The sequence below is a fragment of the Nicotiana tabacum genome, chromosome 23 (genome assembly GCF_000715075.1).
Source record: "Nicotiana tabacum cultivar K326 chromosome 23, ASM71507v2, whole genome shotgun sequence".
NCBI classification, from domain to species: domain Eukaryota; kingdom Viridiplantae; phylum Streptophyta; class Magnoliopsida; order Solanales; family Solanaceae; genus Nicotiana; species Nicotiana tabacum.
In genome coordinates, this window is record NC_134102.1 from 120,139,035 (window position 1) to 120,166,501 (window position 27,467).

Consider the following 27,467-nt stretch of genomic DNA (forward strand, 5'->3'; position numbering starts at 1 on the left):
TCAACAGATATTAAGGAAGGAACATGGCAACCAATGCTCGCAATGGGAACTAATGGTCCCACGTTTAAGGTAAAATCAACTCTAAGCAATATTCTGGCACTGTGGCACATGATACAGGCGAACAACCGCTCATTTTCAAGAAACAAAAGAAAAGAGAACTTATATGAACTGAAAAAATGGTGAGAATGAATACAAAGTATCATAAAAATTGATCAATTTACACAGAAAGAACAGAGCCAGCGAGCTCTTCAGTTCACCAACACTAGAAAATTATACAGTAAACTGAAAAAGAAAAACTGTAATCCACCAACGGAGGGACTTGAGCTATTCTGTAGAAGGTGAAGACATCAACAGTTTAAATAGAAATCCAACCATTATCCCAATGACTCCCACAACGAGTGCAAACTTTAGAGAGAAGCCTGCATCACCTCTCCGAGTTCTTCGTCTCTTCAAAACTTCCTGCAGGTTAGTGAGGCAACATACATGAGAATAGTGGCCAACTATATGGACGGATATATGCAAGATGATAGAAATTTTAACTGAAGTTTCAAAATCGAAGAATTAATTTATGGACAAATGAAGCCATCACCAATGCTAGTCGTAGATCCAGATAAACAAGAAATTTCAAAAGGTAAGATTATTATTGTTGATCTATACCTATCTTCTTCTTGTGCTCTTTTTTATTAGGTTGATGTATAGTTTTTCTATGCAGCCAGTTGAGTTCCACGTCTAAATCTTTTTGCATAATCCCTGCCTGCTTCAAATAAAGCCAAGCTAAGTCTAAGCAAGTTACTATTCCTCCCCATGTGAAACAGTATTTTCAACTCTTTCGTTTTTCTCTTTTTGGTTCCCAGAACTATTACGTCTTTTGGCCTTATCTAATGACTGTGGATAAGGACCCAAGATTATAATGAACTACTAGCAAGTCAAGTATGAGCATCCAATTTATCTTCTACTGCTTTTTCGTGTATCAGCTAGGATTAATCTGATCAGTTAGTTCTGAATATGGAGCCACCTTATGTACTAATGTATTAGTATTAATTTGGACTAGCATATACCTATACATGGATGAATAATTATAACAACTAAATAAATAGGACAATGTAAAGTACACTAACCACTTCCTGTTGCAGCTGCTGTGTTTGTCGGAAAGCTGCATCCCTTTCATCTCTGGCACGCTGCAATGCTTGACTCTATATCAAAGCGAAAGCATATAGTATGGTATCAAACTTGGGACTAAGATAAAATTCTCTATCTCATGTATAAACTTGGGATTATGATTACAGATAATTCTTTTCTACCTACATGATGTGCAAGACTGGCTAAAAGTTTTAATGAGAGAACAAAAGTCTCCATATGATTAGAAGCAAAAACCGTTTGAAAGTCGCGGAATATTTGTTCGCCCAGAATATCGATTAGGGAGCTTTACACCTATCAGTAACAAAAGCTAAATGGGAAGTACTTTGTCGACAAATTGACCACCAAATTCAACATCTAGAGTTACGGTTCTCTTTTCCAAACTGGAGAAGTAGAACCATCTATTTTGAAAAGCTTCATCTAGCATTAACTGGGGATACAAAGCAACATGGTTCTGAAAAGTTACTCCAAAATGGTATATGGCCCATGAATTGACCAGGTTCTATGGGGATGTGTGAAAAGATCAAAGCAGGTCATGTTGAATTTCAAGTGACTGATGGGTGAGAAGATCAAAGCAGGTCATGTTGAATTTCAAGTGACTGATGGGTCTAGACAACTTTCCCAAAAAGAAATCCTGTTTGAAAATAATAATAGCAATTGCTCCTTTTTTTCGGGATTTGTCTTACATGGAAACCTCCATATAGGGTCACACAATAAGGATATTCCATTCTAAATTAATTCTCCTCAAGTAGTTCCAATGGAGCAGGGAGAACGAGTATCTCCACCACCAAGGAAAAAAGTGCTCGCAATCATGTTTTCACAAAGACCAATAACAAACTTATCCAAAAAAAATTCATCAATGTTTTTTGTTATCCTTGACGTCCTAATAGTCAAGTAAACCTTATACCACCCTATTTCCTCTATCAGGTCCCACGAACTCCTTTGATTCCCATTCTTCTCAAGGGAGGGAAATAGCCATTGACATAAACGGCTATTTATGAAATAAAAGTAGTAGTATCTTCTATTTCTTAATGGTTAAACATTTCTTCTTCGGATTTGTTATGAGCAAAGAAGACGATCAGGTGAGATGAGATGGGTACATATCTGCTCTTTGACAACCATTTTATCCTCAAAAAGCAGAAGAATAATCATAGACTGTCCTCTCTTCAATTCTTTTTTTTTTTTTTTTGCCATTCACCGGTTTCATCCAGAAAAATATCTTTAACCCCCCGTCACAAACTAAAGCAACAACCTAAAGCACCTAATCACCCCCCCCCCCCAAAACCCCCCTCCAAAACCCCAAAATCTAGAGACAGCCAGACATTCAAAATGAACATCCACAGGAAAGTAGAAAGAGTACTGGCTTTATGAAATCTAGCAACACGTGGCTCTCACATATAGGAAAGGGAAAAGGGAAAAAATAAAGATGACAAGTTATAAATGACACAGACTTGCTCAAAATCTCCAGGAGTTTTTAGAGAAACTTTATGTCATTATATACCAAGAAATAAGCAGCATAACTTTTAGAAGAAGAAAACAAGGACATGAAAATAAACTAGACTGTGAGCTTGAATTTAGAACTTACAGAGTTGACATCAGAACTTTGTTTAAACGCATCTTCAGAATGTCCAGGAGACGAGTGAGGAGAGATGTAAACAACCCTAAGCTTGCACTCTTCTACAGTTCTTCCACTATCCTTATTAAACTGGATTCAGAAATGTCCATCAATAGCATAAAGTGAAAAAAAGAAAGATAACAAACATTCTCTCTTTAAGCATAATACAGAAAGCCATCCAAATTCTTACAGTATCGGGAGAAAGTTCGTCAGAATCATTATTCACAACAGTACTCTGTAGGAGGAACTTGTCCTTGCATTGCATATCTGGAGGGTACTCTTTTTGAGCTTGAAGGGTGACTAGAGACATTACAAAGTTAAGAACAACATAGGATGTAAACCAACCACTAAAACGATGTCATTTCATTTTTCTTGATAAATGAAACCATAAAAGGATGTCAGGATGGACAACAAACTGCATGGAATACTGAGATGTTACAAGATGAAAATCGTGAGTACGATGAGATGCACCAAATGGATATCCAACTGCATAGGCATACTCGTAGTAAATAAAGACATCACATTAGATTTCCACGTTACAGATGACAAATGGCCAAATTGTAAAAACAATTGTCAAAGAATACCTGTTCTAGGATTTTTTTTTAGTATATGATTAGTATAATACCCCTGTTCCTAGACTCTCATCATATAAGAAGGATGTAAAAATCATGGCAAATAAAGGGTAGTATCTGCCATGACAAACAATTAACAGGAAAGAAGATTGTGCTATGCCGAAACAAATCACTGTAAGCCATTAAAGTATTCCTAGTCAGAATTTTGAAAGACAAATTTATCCTAGCTGAGTTTATCCAATCAGCAAGGGAGTAAGCTAATCCAAGCCAATATTTGAACAATTTGTGCGTACATTTGCTATATACCAAGATATCAACAACTGTTCTTATTTATATTTGCCCAAATATTCTGCTACAACGTTCAAAGCTAACTGCGCTATAACATATTAAGGTGCTTTTAATAGAACTTCAGGATTCAGAGTGGCACCTCGTATAAAACATGAATCCCAGGGATGTATGATACCCGTGTTTGGCCGAACAAAGTACTTTTTAGGAGAAGTAGTTTTCACCTAACAAAGAAAATGATACAGGACATACCTAGATATGAGTTGTAATAGTCATTAAAGAAGTGATGACGGAATTGTGAGATTTTGTCAAATTGAGATAAAGTACCTTGAAAGCAACACAGTGCTCTGTGCTGTTTGTAACTTTAAGATCACAGTAGCTTTGTTTCTCCAGCTCAACTAACACAGAAAAGCCAAGCAGTAATTAGGTAATGTATGAAAGTGTATGCCATGCAAAGTACCAACAAAAGGCTCAAACAAGGAAGAAAAGAAACAACTTCTTAGTGCAGCCCAAAGAACTTACTGAGAAAAAAAATCAAAAAACAAACATGTAAAGTACAAAGATCCCGATCCTTTTGCTGGTCTAAATGTGCTACAGTTGAATAAGCTCCTTTGCATAAGAAAATTATTTTTTTAATTGCCAATGAACATTATTGGAGCAACCTTTTTTTCTCCTTTTGAATCGTTATTGGAGGACCTAGCCATTGGACACATTTGTTGTGTGTGGTATCTTGTGTCAATAATTTTAAAAAATTGTATCCAAAATAGTAAATTTTGATATAAAAAATTTACAGTATCATATTCTTAAAATATTTGTTTCAGCTACAAAACCAAAATAAAGTATAAAAAAAGTAATTGTTTGTCATTTGAAGATAGAATATCTCATGAATATCGATACTATTTTAGTGACCCAGTACTTGAATTCAAAATGATTAATATTGTTTGAGCCTACAACAACAACAACAACAACAACCCAATATAATCCCACTAGTGGGGTCTGGGGAGGGTAGTGTATGCGCAAACCTTACCCCTACCCTGGGGTAGAGAGGTTGCTTCCGATAGACCCTCGGCTCCTTTCCTCCAAGAACTCCCCACCTTGCTCTTGGGGTGACTCGAACTCACAACCTCTTGGTTGGAAGTGGAGGGTGCTTACCACTAGAGCAACCCACTCTTGTCTGTTTGAGCCTACAAAGATCAAAAAATAAATTAAGCTAATTAAATAAAGTTAGAATATTGTTCATTATTGTATTATTTTTATTTTATGAGGTACAAACTTGTTATCTGGTCATATCTCACATGATACTCTCTATAGATGATGCATGTTTATGTATATTCCTTTCTACTGTATCAGTTTCTCTATCTTGACCGAAATAATTGTTTTTTTTACAAAGGTAACAGTTATGTATTATAGAAAAGAAGCCCAGCACAAAGGTTGTGCTGGTAACCATTTACAGATTCCAAAAGAAGCAAAAACCTATCCTTGTTCTTCTTGACCAAAATAATTGTTGTCGTTGCTGATATCACTCTTGATCGTGAATTACACTTGCTCATGTAATAAAACACTTTGCCACAGATACAATCTAACAATGTGAGGCCCTATGTTTATTGTCATTGCAAAATAAAAAGGTACTGAACATTCTTTCGGACATTTAAAAGAATATCATGTCGTGTGTTTGGGATTGAGGCATAAATGTTGTTGTTGTTGCATAGTTAAATTGCATGAAGAAAGACGTGCTAGCACATTTGCCAATCATAACTCTCCTAGCTTTCTTTATATTTGTAACTTAATAATGATATATACAAACTTCAATTATAGTGGAGAGAGGATCCAAGGCCCCTTAATATAGTGCTTAATATGATTTACCCATCTCAATATATCATTTGCCCATCCACAGCTGTCCAGCGACATGGCTTTCCAATCGACCGCTAGTCAGCACCACATCACTGTCCCATGATACGTTTCGGGTCAACATGATGACTTCATTCATCGACCCGTCCAAGTTAGTGCCATGTCACTGTTCATGATACATTTTCAGTCAAGCAATGGTGCCGTCCAACGACATGTTTCGAATCAGCATCATGTCACCATCCAACAACGCACTTTCAGTCGTGCTTTGTTTGCTCTGCATCATCGTCCCTGAGTTCTATATTTTAAGCTCTTTAATTTTTACTTTCTCATTTTGTCCTTAATAACTACTCTATAGGAATGACATGGCATGTTAAATCACAAAACTTCGGAGGCTATTTTGGTATGTTATATACATCTAGCTTATGTGTCAAAAGTCTTTCTTTTTCTTACTTAATACTTGGTCCCCAATTAAACACCGCCATACAAAAATGAAATTGAGGGAGTAATAGGTGTATGCCAATTGCCAACATATTCAGATGCCAATGAGGTGGGAAAAGGAAGACTTCCTGCGGGACGATAAAGCTCAGAAGAGGAAACAGCATCTAGTTAAATGGTCTGCAATGATAGCTCCAAAAAGACATGGAGGAATAGCCGAATAGGGGTAATGAACTTGAAAGTAACAAAAAGAAGTCTCCTTATCAAGTGATTTTGGATATATTCCATATAGAACAAGAATTACAATAGAAAATTGTTGAAAGGGAAAAGTCATAAGGATAATCCACAAAACCGGGGAATACTCCTATGAGTGGCATTTTGGAGGCAAATTACTTGAGAGAATCCTTAGTTTAGAAAGCTTAAGGAGGTCAGTGAAGCAAAATAATGCTGTAATTAGATCTGTGGGTGGAACAGTGCACCTGAAGCAACAATTCCAGACTTATATACCTTCGCATTACAGATTGTCGTAAATTTGCAGATATCTGAGATGAAAATGGGTGGCAAATTAATTTCACAAGAGATCTCCAGGATTTGGAGATTGAAAGAGTGTTGCTACTTCTTCTAAAGCTGGAAAAACAGAAGTCACATCTTTTGACGGGAACATCTCACACTGGAAAGCAAGGAAGAATAGGAAATCTTATAACCTGTTGATCAATGCAGGAGAGTAACACAGTGGCCTTGCAAAGTCATTAGGAAGTCAAAAGAGCTCCACTAAAGTACCCTGCTTTGGAAAGTTAGCTATAAAAAAGGCATGACAGAGGAGGTTGCTTCCATGTAACTAAGATATTACATATGAATGTGCTCCAGAGTCCTCCAATCACTTTTTTATAACTGCAGCAAGACATGGTATGTCTGGCGTTTATTCCTCGATCTTTATGCAGTGTGCTATGCCTAATATACTCAAGGAGAACTTCCAAAGCTGGGAGGGATAGAAGAAGCAACTTAGGACAACATGGAGAATAGTTCCTTTGTGCATTATCTGAACTGTAAATATTTTGGAGCACCCACATAGTACTATGATTATTAAAATTATCTTTCTTACCGCAAAATATAGAGAGAGGATTCATACAGCTCTGACTTCACAAGTCCATTTCTACTAGCACCAAGTTTTTGCCTTCCATGTTTGACACATAAAATAGCAGAAGAAATTATGTCTGCATATTAGGTTTAACTCAATTATACTGATTAATATCTCACACTCATCCTAATATATTGGATGAACAATCACTCTTTTGGCTCCGTCAAGTTCACAGTTGAGCGAGCTAATATTTTGTACAAATAAATCGAGAAGAAAACATTAACTACAAAAACCATAAATCCTTACATGAAATCCTTTCAAATCTCTTTCACTTCTGCAACTTATGACTACTCTCGTGTACCCTCTTCCTGCCGCCACCCTGACCCTCCCCCAACCACGAGATAAGCTTAAAAATAGATCTGATCAGCAATCAGATCGTAGTGTGAGCAACTCATTTTTTGTTTCCTCTGAACGATTTCACCACAAAGCTCATAATTTTACGATAAAATTTCAAATACATTAGTCTGTAAGTGCTAATAAAACATAAATTTGACAACTTTTTCACTCTGCATATTGCCCTCAAATTTCTCCATCTTCTTTTAATTCTCTCTCACATTTTATCCCAATGTCTAGATACAACACATTCTACAGGCCGTTCTATTTTCGTCTTTGAAACACCTTAATGACATTCAATTGCAATTTACCAAATCAAAAATAATAACTTTCCTCATCACAAGACATAAAATTAAAACAAAAGCATAAAAAACCGCAAAAATGGAAACAAAAATCTGTGTGTGTGTGTGTGTGTGTGTGTGAGAGAGAGAGAGAGAGAGAGAGAGAGAGAGAGAGAGAGAGAGAGAGAGAGAGAGAGAGAGAGAGAGAGAGAGACAGATATCAACTGGTTAGTAGTACCAGTCATGGTTACGAACCTCAAGCTGATCAGCCCCCTATCAAACCGAACCTTAAAAATACAAAACATAAACATACACACACAAACCCTAGGTTACCAAAATGCATCCAATAACAAAACAGATAAGAAATTCAAATGCATATATATATATATATATATATATATATATATATATATATATATATATATATATATAAAAGGTAATTAAAAAAAAAAAGAACTGATGATCATAGAAATGCCGTTGAAAATAAAAAGCAGAAGAAGGAATTTTACCTGAAAGATCTGTGTAGCTTTTGAGAGAAGAAGAAAGAGAAAGAGGGGGGAAAGTGAATAGTTATGTTATGAAGGTTTCTTATACAGGTATGTGCGGGTGGTATGGGTGTGGGGGTAATGGGGTATCAATCATCAATAATGAGGTGAGGGGCAAGGGAAAGGGGAAGAGAGGAAAGAGAGGGAGGGGAGGTGGTAAAAATGATGGCGTGACACATGGCGAATGTGTGCGGACAGTGACGTCCGATTCAAAAGCGAATGTTCGGACTGCTTGCTCCTTCTATTTTCTGGGGCCCACCTCTTTTCTATTATTCATCGGATTAATTAATAATTAATACGGCTATTAATACTTCGATTAAATAATTTAATAATGGCTAAAATTTACTCAAGTCATATCAATAAATGTAATGATTATATATATTTGTCCTCAACTTTTTCACTTAATTACAGTTAGTAGTTTAATAATGGTTAAATTTACTAGTCGGGTCATTAATAAATACATTATTTGTGATTTTTTTAAATTAGCTATACAATAACAACAATAAAATATAATCTCACTAAATGAAGTATGAGTAGCGTAGTGTGTACAAACAAAAATACATTAAAATTATGTGTCCTTATTTAAATTATTTGATTTATACCAGGCATCATCAGCATATTCGTGTTAGTTCATTTTGTTTTTTTGTTGTCTTCGACGTGTTAGCTTAATTTCGACGTTTTCCATTTTGTTTCTGACTCGTTCACTATTATTTTATGTCGTTTAATACATCTGTTGCTGCTTGTTATTCCATATTTGAGTGCCGAATTAAAATATTGATCTTTCGGATATATTTGAATCAAACATATCCGAATTTATCAGTTTTTCTTTAATAAAAAAAACAGTTTTAGCATTGGTAATCATCCTTAATTTGTTTAATATAATTAGGAGGAGCATCTACTCAAATTTTCTTATCACTCTCTTTTGCATATTACCTACTGTGGAGTGATTCTGTATATCTCAAAAAGAATTGTTAAATGTGTAAACAACCGACAGTATATCACCAGACAGTTATTTACACTTTCATTCCAGCTCATTTGTATTATTTGGATATGTCCCTTAATAAATTAGTTTTGCCCGTAACTTTTGCCATTTTTGTCACCAAAAGGGTCGACATTAGTACATAGAGGATATGAAGAAGCACAAGATTTTATCTAAATGCCATGAAAATCAAGAAGGCCAATTTTGAGAGGACTGTCTAATTTTTGGAATTTCAGAATTGACATCCCAGCCCGATGGCAAGGTCTAATTCACTGTCCTTCTGTCTCAATTAATTAGATATGATCTAAAGCGTACAAGGAATTGCTATACTACATTTAACTTTAATGTGAGTATTGACGCTTGAGCTTAATTATGATGCTTATATGTATAGGAGTCAATCGAAAGTAATTTAAAAAGAATGCGCGCGATTTGAAGCCAAAACAGTAATTTTTTGAGGAATTATGAAATGGTATTTAGAAGGGCACAAGGCACCAATTACTAAAACGCCAATGGCGGCAGAGCACAAAGTGCAGGAGCTTGGCGCCCCCGAAACGGCAAAGGCAGCAGCACAAATTCTTCAGCGCCACAGCTATAGAAAACGGCGAACAATATCATAATCAAAGAAAAGAACATTTAACTCTCCAACTAGCCGATTGCATCATTCATATTGAAAAGGAGCAAGTATGTCGAAAAAGTTTCAATAGATTGGAGAAAAAATTAAGCAAAAATGAACAACCTATTTACCAATGTTTGATGTAAATTACACTTACATGGACTTTCAATTGCCAAAAGAAAAGGAACAAAATTATCAAGGAAAAGGACAGTAGAAAGGGGCCAAACTAAAGGATTCTCATTTGAAAGTAGAGAGCCTGGGGAGTTTGTCACGCAAATAGTACAATCTTGCCCGTCTGACTTTTCGGTGCTTAACTACTTTGAGTTCCTTGATATTTGGTGAATACCTGTCATGAAAAGTAAAAAGGAGAATGATAATAATAAGTTCATATTTTCTTGACTATGTAAGCATAAAAAAATATGCTGTAACACTAATATCCCACAAGGGTGTGGAGTGAAGACATGGATCAAGAATACAAGAATGGAAGTTGACCCAATCCATAATTAGTAGGTCAAATTCAAAATCTAACATGCCATCTACACATGTTGAGTACACATTACTTATTTATACATGCACATATTTGACAGAAGAAACTTGTTATTTTCATCTGATATTCTGATGGAAGAAACTTACATAAAACTATGGGACACCTCAAAAAGGACGTTAAGATTACATTTCTAGATGATACTCCAAATTCAAGTAATGTCTCCAAGATTTTAAAGGAGACAAAAAAGAAGATATCCAACAGGGGCAGATTACGAAGTAACTTTTGCCTAGACAATGCATATGTATTAAAAAATCCACTAAATATCTATAAATATTTGACTGTGAACCTAGTTATTATTGTAAATTTACCTAAGGTTGTTGTAGGAACCCATAAATTTCAAATTCTAAATTCGCCTCTGATATCCAATATAAGAGCAACTCACCAGGCAGGACGAATAATCAGGTTGTTTTCAAGGTTGTGTTCCGTTCCAGAGATCCTTTTAAATTTTTAACGTAAATCACATATCGGAATCCCTAAACTTTTAGCAAGATGGGGCTTTGTTCCCTAGAAAACTGTGTGTAATTAAACGGTCCTCCCACTACTTTTCTAATTTCTTACTTGGACAACGATGGCAGCCATGATCAAAAGAACCCAAGGAAAAAATGAAAACCGAAATAGGTCTTGTCATAGGGAAGTGTTTTAAACTACAATATCAGATGGGAAACAAGAATGATCCATAGAAGTATAAAGACCATATTCTTCCCATATTTCAACGAAAGGTGTAACACCATTCATCAATTTTATTTCATCACATCAGCAGTAACTTGCACATCTGGCATAACAAAGAGAAAGGTAGACGCTGAACGACAAACGGGATATTTGTGATGAGGAGAGCTGTGGGACAAAGAAGATTTGCCCAATCCCGACTTGCCAGTCTACTTAGTTAATCGGTGGTTGTTTCGTTCAAGAATAGCCAGAATTTAAAGGGTATAGAGGTTCTTGAGTTGATATTGTGTGCGAAGAAAAAAAACGTGCAGACCTTCAAGAGCTTTCTGAAATCGAATAGCTTTCTGAGGATGCTAATAGTTCAAGTATGATAGTGATGGAGGGATGGTAATCCATTTCTGTGTGGTAAACTTTGACAAGAGAAGATTTGATGGTAAGGAGGAGAGACACAGAACGACAAATCAGCCAAAGTCCCCTAAAGTGACCACAATTCACTCAAACTCTCTACAATTATTTCCATGTTATTTGTTACTTTTGCTCCCACTGCCGAAAAGGAAAACTTAAAAAAACTGATTTTTTCCCTTCAACATGTCCTACGTCGTAGCTAAAGGACAAGGAAGTAGTCTACACAGCAACCAAGTGGTGGTCAATAGATTTGTGGGTTTAGATATTCAGTCAAATCCTGTTCAGGTATTCCAATTTAAACTTAAATAGATTGAAGATCACTTTGACATCTGATTTTCAAGCCCAAGAAATTGTATCAATCATGAGTGCTGTCACATTTTATATACCCCCTCTTTTATTTGCTGATAGTGAGCTGACATAGTAAGGAATAAAATGTTTACCAGCAAGAAGTTGTCCAAGTAGAAGGGGAGCCTTGGAGCAACGGTAAAGTTGTCTCCGTGTGACCTATAGATCACAAGTTCGAGCCGTGTAAATAGCCACTAATGCTTGCATTAGGGGTCTACATCACACCCCTTGGGTGCGGCCCTTCCCCGAACACTACGTGAACGTGGGATGCTTTGTAAACAATGCTGCCCTTTTAAATTGTCCAAGTAAAAGATAACCATTGATAGAATAGGCCAAGGGATTCAAATAGCTGCCTGCTACTTTAATGCTAATGTGCTAAGTATAAAACATAATATCTGAAAACCAGCAGACAGTTCGGAATGTCTTTGCTGGTTGACATTGTGAATGTCACTTAGAGCCGCAAGCATATACTATCTGAATAGTGGCATATCATATACCTCTACCTCATTTTTACTTGAAACATTACAAATGCGGATTTCCAACTCAATAAGTATACACAACCGAAACCATAAGAAAAACTTGCAAAGCCACCAAATTAAAATATGAAGAGTAAGACTAACACTGGGAACACAATCTCAACTCCAATGCCAGCAATGATCCTCCGAATGCGAATTGTGGTGTGAATACCAGCATTTTGTTTTGAAATGACTATACCTTTATAAATAGACAACCTCCTCTTATTTTCTGGGACTTCCTACAAGTTCATATACATCTTCCAATTAAACTTTTGAGGGTAACTCTACCTCAAACCAATTTAAAAAAAAAAAAAAACACCATCAACATACAGATACTTACCAATTTGATCTCAACAACATCACCAGTTCTAATATCTGGTATAGGCCTTACAGCATCTGAAGCCTCAATTGCTTGCTTGTTCAATATCTACTCAAACAATAATGCAACATTCATCAAATTAGCTTAATATTAAGTTTCCCAAACCTCAGTATATACATTTTCACGCCAAACTCAAAAACTATACACAATTCAAACAAGAGTAAATTGAAACAATTAGAAAAATAAAAGAGTGGTGTTTAAACAAATACCCCCATTATATCTCCAAGCTTAGTTCTCGGCTTAAACGGTGGCCTCTCCTCAGTTGCAACTGCTGTTTCTGCTGTAGCAACTTCCTCTGTCTCAACAGCTTCTGGTTCCCCTTGAGAATCAGCTTCAGCTTCAGCTCTAACAACAAAAGAACGACTTTCCCACTTTGAACTTAGCCCCATTGAATTGTGTGAAAACAATGACAAATTCAACTGAGAGGGTCTACGAGAGACATAGGCTGAAAAAGCTAGCTTCTTTGGTGTACATGTTGTGGGGTTTCTTGGAACTACAAATAATGCCTGTAAAATTCAATAAAAGCATAAATTTTTAACACAAAAATGCAAGAATCTTGGTAAACTTGATAATAAGGAAAAGAAAGAAGGGTTGCAGACCTGAGGGAGAACAACGGAACCCATTTTCTGGTATAAAGAAATGAGGAACTTTTGGGTTCTTTTTGTTAATGTTAAGAAGTGAAGGAGGTAGAATTCATGAAAATGGAGAAGATGTGTTACAGTAGTGAATGGTGAAAAAAGGAAGGAAGAACGCCTTATCCTATTAACGTTGTTATCTGCAGAAATCTCTCTGTCTCTGCGTTTTGCTTATCTGGGTATTCGGGTCCTCGGATCTTGTTAAAATGGCATGGCGTAGCCATTTTTACGGCTGGCTATCCAAAAATAGCCACCATCGCTAATGTAATCGATTTTTAGCCATTTTAACTTAAAATATATTAGTAAATAACATAATTACCCTTGAACTTTTTAACGATCCTGTTTAGTTACTTTTTATTTTTTATCGCTCTTCTCTTTTTTTTTTTACAACAGTGTACGAATTTCGCTTTCGTGAGAGCACTTTCTTCAAATTTAGTCTGGGTTAGGTCCAATTTTCTTCAAAATTGTCTGGGTGAGTATTGTTTTTACAATAATGTGTTTGAATTTTCGTTGTTATTGTTGTTTCGTTAGTTTTAAGTTTGATTTTCGTACTGTTAGCGTTTAAATATTTGTGGTATTTTAACATTTACGATTTTTTTCTCTGTTCAGTAGTTCTCTTATTTCTGATAATTTTGTCACTATGTTATTAGTTTTATGTTTTAATGTTGTAATCATTGCGTAATTTATTTTGATAAGTTGTTCAAATATTTTTTTTGTCTTTGTATATTAGGGTTAATTTTTAAGTATTTTTTTTTGCTTCAACTGCATTATAGATTTCTCGAGTTCTTGTTAAAACTTGAAATCCAGAACAATGTGATGGACTTCATATTTATAAATTTGATTTTTTTTTGTAATAAATTTAGTTCCAGTATATTATGTATTTTAATTCTAGACCAATATTTATTTATGGAGTTTTATTGTTGTAATAAATTTGGTGTAGTATATTATACGGGAAATCTGTCTTCTGAATGCTTGTTTCCCAGTATTTTATACTGGATGGTTTTTGATTATGTTTTTTTGTTTATGGAGTTTTATAATAAATTTTGTCCAGTATATTATACGGGAAGTCTGTCATCTGAATGTTTGTCCTCCAATATGTTATACTTATGATTATTATAATATACTTGAGTTTTGTTTGATTCCAGTATATTTTACGGGAAATCTGCCATCTGTAAGCTTGTTGTCCAGTATGTTATACTGGATGAGTTCTGTTTAGACTAGAGTTTTGTTTTATTTGTGATTACTTTTTTTGAATGATTATTTATCTTTTTTTATTATGTTCTTTGATTATGTTTTTTCTTTATACCCCAGTATTTGTTTCTGGAGTTTTATTGCTTCTAATTAATTTGATCCAGTATAATATACTGGAAGACTGTCATCTGTAGGCTTTGTTGTTCAGTACTTTATACTAAATGAGTTCTGTTTATACTTTAGTTATGTTTTATATATTGGATTCTGATCGTGTTTACTAGTCTAATTTGTAATATTCTTTGTTTTCATGATTTTATAGAAATGGAATCTTCAAGTAGTATATTGAAGGTACGTATTCCTGAAATGTTCAAGTTTTTATCTTAAAATTATATGAAATGTTGCTTATATGTGTTGTATTTTAATTTTAGGAGGGAGATAGATTTTATGACTTTAAGGAGTGGTTTCCTGCTGATTGTTATTGGAAAGCCGATCGAAATTTTAAGTAAATTATTTCATCCTTTTTGTCCGGAACTCAAATGGATGTGTTGAAGAACAATGTATTTGGGAAGTTTTTAGAGTTGAATGAAGTGAGTCTGTAGCGATCCGACCGGTCGTTTTGAGCATATGCACTTCGCTCGGTAGTTTACGGGCATTAGTAGTCCCGTATGATGTATTCTGACTTGTGTGAATTGTTGGTTTGGTTTTTAGGTTATTCGGGACTAATTTGGAAGAATGATTCTCAACTAGAGAGCTTTAAATTTGAAAGAGTTGACCAAGTTTGACTTTTTAGAATTTGACCTCGGATTGGAATTTTGATGATTTCGTTAGCTCCGTTGGGTGATTTTGAACTTAGGAGCGCGTCCGGATTGTGATTTGGAGGTCCGTGGTTGAATTTGGCTCGAAATGGCGAAAGTTAAAATTTTGGCAAGGTTGACCGGGAGTAGACCTTTTGATATCGGGGTCGGATTCCAATTTCGGAAGTTAGAGCAGGTCCGTAATGTCGAATGTAACTTGTGTGTAAAATTTGAGGTCAATCGGACGTGATTTGATAGGTTTCGGCATCGGTTGTGGAAGTTTGAAGTTTCAAAGTTCATAGATTTTGATTTGAGGTGTGATTCATCGTTTTAATGTTGTTATTTGTATTTTTAAGCCTCGAGTAGGTCCGTATCATGTTATGGAACTTGTTGGTACATTCGGACGGGGTCCCGAGAGGCTCGGGTGAGTTTCGGACGGGGTTCAGATCACTTCATTATTGGATTTTGCTAAGATTTCTGGTTATGGTATTTCCGCTTTTGCGGAAGAGTAGGAGCAGATGCGGACAATTGGACGCAGAAGCGTAGCAAGCCATGGAGAACAGGGGTCACAGGTGCGAAGAAATTCCTGCACATGCGGTAGCGCAGATGCGGACAAGTGGAGGTAGGTGCGGGGACAACTAGGAGTGATTGACTCCGCAGAAGCGAGGCCAGGGCCGCAGATGCGCGTTCGCAGGTGCAGAACCTGGAGCGCAGGTGCGGGCCCTAGAGGTTCAAGTGACTTCCGCAGAAGCAGCATTTTTCACCGCATATGAGGCGTCGCAGGTGTGACAATAGGCCCGCGAATGTTAAAAGTCTGGGCAGAAGGTTTATAAGCAAGGGTTCATAATTTTAGTCTTATTTTAACATTTTGGACTCGGACTTAGGCGATTTTGGAGAAGATTTTCGAGGTGATTATTGAGCTATGCTTCTTGTACTCGTTTTGGATCATAAAACATGTTTCCTCACTGATTTCCCCACCTAATTAGTGTGATTTTGAAGTGAAATTTGGGGGTTTAGGGCTTGAGAATACGAGAGTGGATTTTGGGGATTTGGATGACCAAATGGTGTCAAATTTTGATAAATTTGGTATGGTTAGACTCATGAGTGTATGGGTTTTCGGGTTTTGTAAATTTTGTCGGGTTTTGAGGTGCGGACCCGGGTTGGGCTTTTGGCCGATTTTGGGCTTTTGATTCAAGATTTGATCCTTTTCGATCGGGATTGGTTCCTTTAGCATTGTTTGATGTATTTGAATTGTTTTTGGTTAGTTTCGAGCCGTTCGGAGGTCAGAACCTGCGGGATGGCATTTTGGAGCATCGCTTGTCTTGCTCGGTGTTGGAATTGACTTGTTCGAGGTAAGTAACTCTTCTAATCTTAGTGCTGAGGGTATGAAACCCCAAAATACGTGTTATGTGATTGGTATTGAGGTGACGCACATGCTAGGTGACGGGTGTGTGGGCGTGCACCCTGTGAATTGTGATTCTGTAGTTTTCATGGCACTGTATAGTGGCCCTATTTTGTTGATATTTGTGTTATCACCATGTGATAAATCAGTTAAGCTGACAATCATGCTAAATATCATGTTTAAGTTTTATATTGATATTGTTATGACTCATAGTGGTCGTTTCTTGCTGTCATCTCACTGATTTCATTGATATATTGTACTCAGTCATATTCATGCATTCATATCATATCTCAGTCTCAGTTGTTGTTTATTGATACATCATATCATTATTGTCGGGTTAGTTTTATGGCATTGTGAGCCCGTGAGTGAGACTGGAGAGATTGATGATTGAGTGAGGCCGAGGGCCTGACTGAGAGTGACATTTTGGGATCGGGCTGCACGCCGCAGCATATGATATTGATTATATTTTATATGGATCGGGTTGCACGCCGCAACAAGCCTTCGGGATATATATATATTATTGGATCAGGTTACACGCCGCAACAATATTGAAGCGGGTTATATTATTGGATCGGGTTGCACGCCGCAACAATATTGGATCAGGTTGCACGCTGCAACAATACTGGATCGGACTACACGCCGCAGCAATATAGTTGTAAGGCCCCGTAAAATTTTTCCTAAAAACCCGATTTCCGTGATGCCAAAATAGGCGTAGAGGTTATATTAAGGTTCGGAATTTTTGGATTGAACAGTGCGTTGGGGAGTTGAAGGAAAATGTTCGGCAAAAGTATGCATTTCTGCGACCGTAGAACCACTTTGCGGACCGCAGACTGGTCGCAGAGTGGGGCAGATTTCTGGGGCATTTTTGATGCCCAATTTTGAGGCCATTATGCGACCGCATAACCATTTTGTGGGCCCCATTCTTGCCGCATATCCCGCCTTGGGATTTTTCGGAGGGAGGTTCTGCAGTGCACTATGCGATCGCAGAACCGTTCTGTGGTGCACTATGCAACTGCGAAACCGTTCTGTGGTGCATTATGCGACCGCAGAACTGGTCTGCGGGCCGCATAGTGACTGCAGACCAGGTCAGTTTCTTTCCAGCTCTGGCACCCATTTTCGCGGTCATTTCGCAGACCGCATAACCACTATGTGACCGCAGAACCTGTTTCGAAGCTTCAATTTTGGAGTTTTTAAACCCGACCCTATTCCGTTAAAACACATTCCATAGACCATTTTGATCATATTTTCTGATATTTTTAGAGTGAGAGAGAGGGTCCTAGAGGGAGAAGTGATCTTCATCACATTGCTCTTCAATTCTCACTTAAAATCTTGAAGATTATCAAGAGAGGCACCCAGGTCTTCTTCCTAAGAGGTAAGATTCTATCACCCAAACTCTTAATTTTAAAATGTAACTAGAATAGGCCATTAGTAAGGTAATTCATAGGGATGAGAGTGTTTACTATGCATGCATGTATCCTTGTAGTATGTGAGAAGATTGTGAGCTAAAAATGATAGAGAATGGGTTGGGGAAATGATGGAATCTTCTACAAAAAAGGCCTTAAAACTGCACACCTAGTGTTTGTTAATATGCTCAAATGAGCTAAAACCATGTTCATCTTCCTAATTTGGTCCAACTTGTTATATTTCTAAAATAGATTGAAGTTGCTAAGAATTGTGGGTAATTTTAGAGTTTGAGAAGCACGATTGAGGTATGTTGGCTAAACCCTCTTCTTCTTAGAATCGAACCCCACGGTGTTCATGTAACTGGAGTAAGTCCTTGATCATTATTGAATTGGCTATTCCTAATGTGGTTGTGTCGAAGGGTGTTTGTTCAATGTTTATTCTAAATGCTTCATCATGTCATCTTTCCATTTGAGAATATGTTCAAAATGCGGAATATGTGTTAGGAATGTTAAAACTTCATGTCAAGACCGAAATAAAGGTTGTTATACCAAATTGTATGAAAGGCCTCTATGTGCCTAAGATTTCCCAAACTGCTCATATGTGAATTAATGTCTTGCATAGGTAGCCCTATTGATGTTGATAGTGATAATGATATTTGAATGTGGAAAAAAGGGACCGGAACTATGAAATACGGCCAAGTGCCAAGATTGACTTTGTAATTGTGATCCCTAGTGCCAATAAACTTAAAGTATACAAAAAGAGTACGATGTGAGATGATTGACTGAAAAAGGTAATGTCTCAAATGAGATGGCCTAGCCGATTGGGCCGAGATCGGACTCCGTGTAAGAACACGGTGGTATTGTGGATGAAATTATGAAAATGGTTGATGTCTCAAATGAGATGGCCTAACCGATCGGGTCGTGATCGGACGCCATGACGCACACATGATGGTATTATGCTGGAAATTATAATGAAATTGTGGTAATGTATCAAATGAGATGGCCTAGCCGATCGGGCCGAGATCGGGCTCCATGTAAGAATACGGAGGTATTGTAACTTGTGGAATATTGGTATTAAAGGTCACCCAGCCTAATAATAAGGAAATTGACTTGAAAATGTATATGATCCTTAACATTGTTGTTTCTATATTATTTGAAGCCCTTATCGAATTCTTCACTGTTTTTCTTGTATTATTATTCATTCTATTGAGTTGGTGTTTAGCTTTACATACTAGTGCTATTCGACGGTACTAATGTCCCTTTTGCCGGGGGCACTTGTCACGACCCAAACTAACCCCTGTCGTGATGGCGCCTATCGTGGAACTAGGCAAGCCGACTCATTTCCAAATCAAATCGATTTTTTCATTTCAAAGATAATTTCAAGGTTATTTAACATAAAAACCTTCGTAAAGGAGTTCCAATCAAAATAAAAGTGCAGAATGAAAAGCCCGACATCGGGGTGTGACTAGTCATGAGCATCTACTACAAACTGTCTAACAATATCAAGGCTAACTCAGCCTGGAAAATAACTAAATACAACTAGAGGAAGATAAGAGGGAGAAGAGCAGGGGCTGCGATCGCCAAACAGTTACCTTGCTATCTCCAAGAAAATCTACGACCAGAACACTCAATAACCGATACCGTGTCTAGCTACACCTGAATCTGCACACAAGGTACGGGGAGTAACGTGAGTACGCCAACTCAGTAAGTAACAACAATAAATAAAGATTGAGCAGTAGTGACGAGCAATAAAGTATATAACATTCATATTGGGAAATCTCAGTAAAATACCACATGCTTTTAAAATCAGGATTTGAATCAAAACATCTCGTTTAACCCAGTTCCAGTAAAAATCATTTAAAGATATTTTTCAAAAGTTTTCAGACAGAGGAAAAATGCAAAGGTGAGCAAAAATGACGAAATCATAAACAGCCCCTCGGGCAAAACATCACTCATATACAGCCCCTCGGGCTAACCTCACGGTCACTCGTGCCACTCGGACATACCTCACAATCACTCTTGCCACTCGGGCATACCTCACAATCACTCATACCTCCCAGTCACTCAGCACTCGGCACTCGCACTCAGTAGGTACCTGCGCTCACTAGGGGTGTGTACAGACTCTGAAGGAGCTTCTTCAGCCCAAGCGCTATAATCTGCGCGGACAACTCATGTGCTGCACGGATAACTCACGTGCTGCACGAACAACTCACGTGCTGCACGGACAACTCACGTGCTATAATAATAAAGTATGCTGCAGGCAGGCAGCCTCTATCCACACTCATCCTCACAAAATCAGGCCCTCGGCCTCACTCAGTCATAAACCTCTCAAGCCACTCGGGCATTTCAGTAAAACAGGGCATTCGGCCCAAAACATTTATATGCTTCAAAATAGAGTCATAAAACTGAGTTATGCGGTAAACAAGTATAAACATGACTGAGTATAGATTTTCAATCGAAAATAATGAGAGGATAGTAAGAAACAATCCCTAAGGGTCCAAACAGCACTGGCGCAAGGCCCAAACATGGCATTCAGCCCAATTTACAGAAACTCTTTCTAAAACATATGAGTATCATATAGTTTCAACAAAATATGCAACTTAACAGTTGCTACGGGACGGACCAAGTCACCAATTCCCAACGGTGCACACCCACACGCCCGTCACCTAGCATGTGCGTCACCTCAAAGTAGTAAAATGATACGAAATCTGTGGTTTCATACCCTCAGGACTAGATTTACAATCGTTACTTACCTCAAGCTGTGAAATTCTTATTCCGCAATGTCCTTTCCTCGTGAATTGGTCTCCAAACGCCTCGAATCTGGTCATAAATAATTCGTTTCAGTCAATAAAATTCATTAGAATTAATCCCATAAGAAAATAATGATTTTCCATAAAAATTCAAAAATTAGCTCAAAAATTGCCCGTGGGTCCCACGCCTCGGAACTCGACAAAATTTATAAAATCCGAAATTCCATTCAACCACGAGTCTAACCATACCAATTTTACCAAAATCCGACCCCAACTCGACCCTCAAATCTTCAATTTAAACCAAGAGGGTTTTCAAATTTTCCCAACTCAATTCACCAATTAAATGATAAAAACAACCATGGATTCGGGTAATTTAACCAATATTGAGTTAAGAACACTTACCCCATTGTTTTCTCTGAAAATCACCCAAAATAGCCTCAAACCCGAGATCCAAATCGTCAAAAATTGAAAATGGGACGAAGTGCCATTTTCAGAACTTAAACTCACTGCCCAGACTTTTCTTCTTCGCGAATGCGGTCAGTGCCTCGTGTTCGTGAAGCACAAAATAACTCTCGTCCATATTCCTCCTTCGCAAATGCGACATCACCCTCACGTTCGCGAAGCACAAAATGCCTCTGCCTCAATGCCTTCTACGCGAACGCGTCCAACCCATCGCGAACGCGATGCTTCATTTCCCCCTCACTACACGAACGCGTAGACCAATTGTCTGGGGTCCTTGGCTGCTTCCTCTCTTCTTCGCGAACGCGTAACACCTCTCGCGTTCGTGATGCACACCCAGTCCACCCTTCGCGAATGCGTTCTTCTCTTCACGAACACAAAGAGCAAATATTGCCAGCCTCTCAGTTCCTCTTCGCGAACGCGAGGCTCTCGCGATGAAGGAAACCAGATGGTGCGTCAGAAAAATTCCAACAGAGTTCCAAGTCCATAATCCAACCCGTTAACCATCCAAAACTCACCCGAGCCCCTCGGAACCTCAAACAAATATACCAACAAGTCCTAAAATATCATACGGACTTAGTCGAATCCTCAAATCACCTCAAACAATGCTAAAACCATGAATTACACCCCAATTCAAGCCTAATGAACTTTGAAATTTCTAATTTCTACAAACTACTCCAGAACCTATCAAATCACGTCCGATTGACCTCAAATTTTGCACACAAGTCATAAATGACATAACAGAGGTATTCCAATTTTCAGAATCGGATTCCGACCCCGATATCAAAAAGTCAACCCCCCTGTCAAACTTCTCAAAAATTAAACTTTCGGCATTTCAAGCCTAATTCCTCTACGGAACTCCAAATAATATTTAGGACATGCTCCTAAGCACAAAATCACCATACAGAGCTATTGGAATTATTAGAATTCAAATCCGAGATCGTTTACACATAGTTCCATATCCAGTTCACTTTTCTAACTTAATTTTTCAATTATGAGACTAAGTGTCTCATTTCACTCCAAGTTCCTTCCGGACCCTAACCAACTAATCTGATATAACATAATATAGCTGATAAACACAAAAAGAATTAAAAATGGGGAAAACGTGGCTATAACTCTCGAAACGACCGGCCGGGTCGTTACAACACTGCATCTTTAAATAGATGCAACTGGTTGCATAGCAAACATCGTTGATTACAGATAGTGCTGCATCCTCTTCTCAGCGAAATCGGTGAGCCCCATTTCATTCCGGGGTCATGTATTATACCTTTTGTTTATATTGTGGTCACTTTTGAGGTATAGCCGAGGCCTTGTTGCCGACACCATCTTGACTCTCTTTTGTATCTTTATAGGCTCCGTAGACACTATGTGGGTTGTACGTGGGTGCTAGAAAGGTCAAACGGATTATGTTGTATTTTGGATTTCTATTCCACTAAATCACGAAATGTATGCCTTTTGAAGCTTAACAGGAAGTAGCAAAAATGAAATGGTTTAGTAATGTCTATGCATATGGTCCTTCTACTATTTAGCTAATAACAAACATGCCTTTTCTTATCATGGGTGAGTTAGGTAGAAAGTATCTAACATATTTGCTCGATCGGGTTCACTCGGTTGAGCGCCAGTCGCGCCTCCCGAGGTTGGGGCATGACAATAGCGCTTGGGATGAAGGAGCCCCTCCAGAGTCTGCACACCCCTAGTGAGCGCAGTCGACTATATATATATGTGTGTGTGTATGTGTGTGTGTGTGGATCGAGCTGTACGCCGCAACGGGTATTATACAGCGCTGAGTGATTGAGTGTGCTGAGCCTTGAGCATAGTGAGAGAGAATGTGAAACAGTGAGGTTGAGTACTTTGAGAGTGTGAGTACATGAGCTCATCTCTGAGATGCATTGCATTGACATGCACACATGACATACAAGCATAGAGATGTATTTTCCTCACGCTGTACGGTATCACATCATTCATGATTTCTCACACATGTTGACAGATGGGCATAGTAATGCATTTATTTTACACTGGTTATCTGGAAAGAAAATGAAACATCTTATTTATTATGGAAAGGATTTTGGGAAAATTATTGTTTTCAAACTTATTCATATTTTTGGTAACTCTGGTAAACGATTTGGGTTTTAATTGAAGTACTCGAAAGGCGGAACTATTTTCAAAAATCATGTTTTTGTTGAACATTTGATTGTTGAGTTACTTCTGGTATTACTTGTTTTATGTTGTTATGAACTATTGTTGGTTATTGAAGTTGGTACCCGACCTTGGTACAAGCTCGTCACTACTTTCAACCTAAGGTTAGGTTTGTTACTTATTGAGTACATGGGGTCGGTTGCACTCATACTACACTTCTGCACCTTACGTGCTGCTATTGGCTGTTGATGTTGCTGTGTTCGATAGGAGCTGGATTGAAGATGTACCTACATCCCGGTTGTAGCTGCCCCTTGTTCGTAGTAGCTTTAGATCTATAAAACGATGTTTGTGTACTATTCAAACAGACTATGTATCTATTTCATTTCCACTTTGTAAACTCTATTCTTAGAAGCTCATGATTTGTACTACCAGTTCTTGGGGAATGTATAAAATTCAGATATTTCTTTACTTAATCGCTTTATTAATTGTTATTGGAATTGGTTAGAGGTTAATTGGATTACCTAGAGGGTTGAGTTAGGTGCCATCACGACTAGTGGATTTGGGGTCGTGACAAGATGGGGTATCAGAGCTCTAGGTTCATAGGTTCTACAAGTCATGAGCAAGTGTCTAGTAGAGTCTTGTGGATCGGTATGATGACATCCATACCTATTTTCGAGAGGCTACAAGACATTTAGGATATACTTCCCATCTTTCTTTCCTTATCGTGCAACACTGATTCAGCTTGAAGTATAACTCTTTGAATTCCTTCCACGCATTCGTATGCGCACATGAGCGCTCGGTATCAGATGTGCATCGCTGGCTTGTGATTCTATGAACGAGGTTTGAGATGTGTATTCTGTGTTTTGGTGATGGGCCAGTCTTGAGGACTTGAGGCCATGGTTAGACCGCAGCTTGAGCTCGGTAACTTCAGTGGTAACTTGTATATTTGGACTCATTTGTCCGGTAATATCCCAACTAGAGGAATTTGTGGCTCGATGAATGGTGAAATGGCTATGTTGTGAGTATGATGTGACTGCGAGATGTGTTCTGATCGTTCGAATGTGACAAAAAGAGTTTACTTGAGAGGTAGAAAGGACTATGGGGTGTTTGATTTCTGTCTTGATTTGGCATATGGTCTCGAGTTATTGGTGTGTTGAGGGATCTCTCATGTTGTTTAGTTGTGGAGTAAAGTAGATTCTAATGTCTTGTTGATGAGTTCGAAATTAAGAAGATTAAGTGATTACGTAGTAGTCGTGACTATGGAAGGGTATAGAGAGATGTCAGTTTGAGGCAGAGCAGGTAGATTATCTCCTGCGAGGTGTCCTGAGGTTATGTGGTCCTTATGAAGTTTTGTAGAGAGTTCTATTTTACTAGTGAATGATATATGTTGCAATTTGAGTTTGGATTGCCTGTGGAAGTTGGCTTAACCATCACGAAGATGAACGCGAGATTTGCAGATGATTTGAGGTACTAGATGTTTTGTGTTGCATGAGCGGATGAAGGATTTAGTAGAATCTCATTGTGGTATTATGGTAGTAATAGGGTATGGTTATTGTAAGTAGTCAGATGTTTTATTCCATGGCTTTGAGACAAGTGGGGGAGTCTGCTATCGACGAGTTGATTGCACAGTTGTGTGTGGTATTGGTTTTGGTTCGGGGTATATTAGTGAATCAGCTATGACTGCAGGGGTTGAGATCGAAGATGACTCGGGTAAAGAAATTTCTGGATACAAGTTGTATTGCACTCTATAGGTATATGGGAATCATAAAATAATTGAGTGGTTATTCACAAAGGATGTAGTGTACATGGAGTAGGAATTTGCTCAGTTGCTTAAGAGTGTGGGTTACTCTTTATTCCCTTGGGTATTGGTGTGCTAATAGGGCACAGGTCATTCGTTCCGTTTGGTTGGTTTAATTGATATTTGAGTAGAGTGGATGACTCTCGAGAATGGTTCTAATGGGTTCAAGAATTATATGTAGAAATTGAGAATTTCGGATTGGTATATGGCTAGGATCCGATATTTGCATGGGATGGTGTCGAGACTTGTGGCATTTTTATATCATTGTGGATTATGCAATTCAGTATCAAGAATATGAAAAAAATAGTTTTAGGTTCACATAAGGTCTCTTTAGAGTGGGTGCCGCGGTTGTGGCGTTTTGGGGTGCTTAAGAGAGGAGTCAGCGGCTTATGGGCCTTGGGGCGTTGTGGTTTTATACTAGGGCCTCTTGTGTGGTGAATTTTGGTTAAGGATCATGGTGTTCTAGCAAGGAAAAGTATCAATTTGAAGGCAATTTGGAAAGGACCTGGAGAAATAGGACAACTTGGTTGTAGGTTAGGTTAGCACAGTAATGGATATAATCGGTTCCTTGGGTACTTACGATGTGGCTAGTCTCCACAAGTGTTTCGTGGCAATGCTCTTGGGTTTTGGCGACTTGCACGGCTGGGTTGAGTTAGAGAGATTCGGTTCTGATAGCTTGGTTGTGTGCAAATGGGTTTCGAAGAGTTCTCAATGGTTTTTACCACGATTTGAGGAGTATATTTCCTACCGGTGTGAGGAATATGTTGCGTATTGGGAGTTTCTCCGAGATGAGATCAAATGGAAGGTTTCTGACTGACCGGGTATGTATTCTGCTTGTGATTCAGAGTTGATTATGAGATTTTGATACTCTTCATAGGATGGCATGGTAGACGCGGTGTGTAGTGTGGGATTGAGATTTGCATGTGCAAGGTCACAATTCAGTTTTGAAGGGAAGGACATAAATTCGTAGGCAGCATAGACGGATTCAGATGACTAGGTAAATGATATTACTAATCGGTATGGCTTGATGAGAGTATACATTTCAGAAGGGGCAATGTGTTTTGATGTATGGATACTTCACTGGTACTGCGACACTCTTCTGGTTGATCGACTGTTGATATTCAAATTTTGCTATGTGGCACGGAAGAATTTTAGAAGTATTCCTCATGGGATGATCGTGTATGAGAGATGTGTTAGATATTCTGGCAGTGGAGTTGGGATAAGCTATGTTGATTCGTGTGTTTTATGGATTTGGAGACTGGAGTTCTCAGGAGCAGATTATTTCATGGTTGTGGACTGTAAGGTCATGGCCGAAGCTAGCCAGATAATAGTATGTGTTATGATTCAGTCATTGTGGGCTTTCAGAGGTTTATTTATCTAATTATGGGTGCCCGGAGTTGGTTTGGGGATCCATTGGTAGGCCCAATCAGGATGTGTATTCTACACCAAGCCAGATTGGTTGGCTCCATACTGGTATTGTTGAGGGATGTACCATTCGGTTGGTGTTGAGCTTATTCGGTTTCTGATAGGTTCTGTGAGTTACTCTGCTATGCTACGAGGGTTTGTGATTCGTTGGCTGTATGCACACTTGGTGCGGTTCTATTGTGGCCTTATAGCGGAATTTAAGCGAGAAGAGTATTGGGTATTGCTTGGTTGATGGAGTATTGGTTATGTTCTTTTGGGTTTTGTGGGGCATGGTGTCATTTGCTTCTCCGTGGTTATGGTAATGCACTTTGAGTACTTGATGTCGAATTGCGCATGGTTATTGATTTTTAGCAGGGTGGCTTGAGGTATTTCATATGGACCAGTATTTGGATAGGGTCGCGCGTTATAGCAGAGTTATGTGGAAATATGATCCTTTGTGTTAGATTCGTGTGTTATGGTTCTATAGTGTGTGATGGGTTTAAGCATTTCGTGGTGGTGGTACTTGATGAGCTTGCGGGACGGTTCTCTCGTTTGAGTTATTTTTCCATGATTGAGTACATTTGGAATGTTGCTTATTGGTGCACGGATTGCACAGGTTGTGGCTTTAGATTGTATGGGAGCTGCATGTCACTAGAGTGGTCGTGTTGGATAAGATGAGGTCATTGGACCTAGAATGGATGCTATAGGATTTGATTGTGGTATATTTGGAAGGATAATATCGAAAGTCAGCTTAGAAATTGGCTATAATTCTTGTAGAAGGAGACGGAGCTCTATGACTTGTTGGTCTGATAAATGGTTATGAGTTTCGCGTGTTTCTTTCATCATCGACAGTATAC

General features: G+C 38.2%; 2 protein-coding genes across 2 annotated transcripts; both read right to left on the reverse strand.

Annotated features, from left to right (window-relative positions):
• Nucleotides 1-132: 132 nt before the first annotated feature.
• On the reverse strand, nucleotides 133-5,517 carry LOC107787792 (vesicle-associated protein 2-1). The gene is made up of 8 exons (XM_075245828.1): nucleotides 5,473-5,517; nucleotides 4,778-4,793; nucleotides 3,937-4,007; nucleotides 3,752-3,833; nucleotides 2,943-3,052; nucleotides 2,723-2,842; nucleotides 1,119-1,193; nucleotides 133-459 (listed from the first exon to the last, which is right to left on the reverse strand). Exons 1-8 carry the CDS (start codon nucleotides 5,515-5,517, stop codon nucleotides 325-327), a joined length of 654 nt encoding a protein of 217 aa, XP_075101929.1. The 3' UTR covers nucleotides 133-324.
• Nucleotides 5,518-9,853: 4,336 nt separating this feature from the next.
• On the reverse strand, nucleotides 9,854-13,486 carry LOC107787791 (large ribosomal subunit protein bL19c). Its single transcript, XM_016609396.2, has 5 exons — nucleotides 13,238-13,486; nucleotides 12,848-13,144; nucleotides 12,600-12,686; nucleotides 12,365-12,498; nucleotides 9,854-10,127 (listed from the first exon to the last, which is right to left on the reverse strand). The coding sequence occupies exons 1-5, from the start codon at nucleotides 13,259-13,261 to the stop codon at nucleotides 10,019-10,021; spliced, it is 651 nt and encodes a 216-aa protein (XP_016464882.1). The 5' UTR covers nucleotides 13,262-13,486; the 3' UTR covers nucleotides 9,854-10,018.
• Between the last annotated feature and the right edge of the window lie 13,981 nt (nucleotides 13,487-27,467).

Coding starts and splice junctions, on each gene's coding strand:
- LOC107787792 (XM_075245828.1), bottom strand. CDS start 5,517: ATGTCGCTGGACAGCTGTGGATGGGCAAATGATATATTGAGATGG. Junction 3,834..3,936: donor AGCACTGTGTTGCTTTCAAG/GTACTTTATCTC, acceptor TTTCTTTGTTAG/GTGAAAACTACTTCTCCTAA. Junction 460..1,118: donor AGCAGCTGCAACAGGAAGTG/GTTAGTGTACTT, acceptor ACTAACCTGCAG/GAAGTTTTGAAGAGACGAAG.
- LOC107787791 (XM_016609396.2), bottom strand. CDS start 13,261: ATGGGTTCCGTTGTTCTCCCTCAG. Junction 13,145..13,237: donor GTTCCGTTGTTCTCCCTCAG/GTCTGCAACCCT, acceptor TGAATTTTACAG/GCATTATTTGTAGTTCCAAG. Junction 10,128..12,364: donor GTTGAGATTGTGTTCCCAGT/GTTAGTCTTACT, acceptor TTTTCATGACAG/GTATTCACCAAATATCAAGG.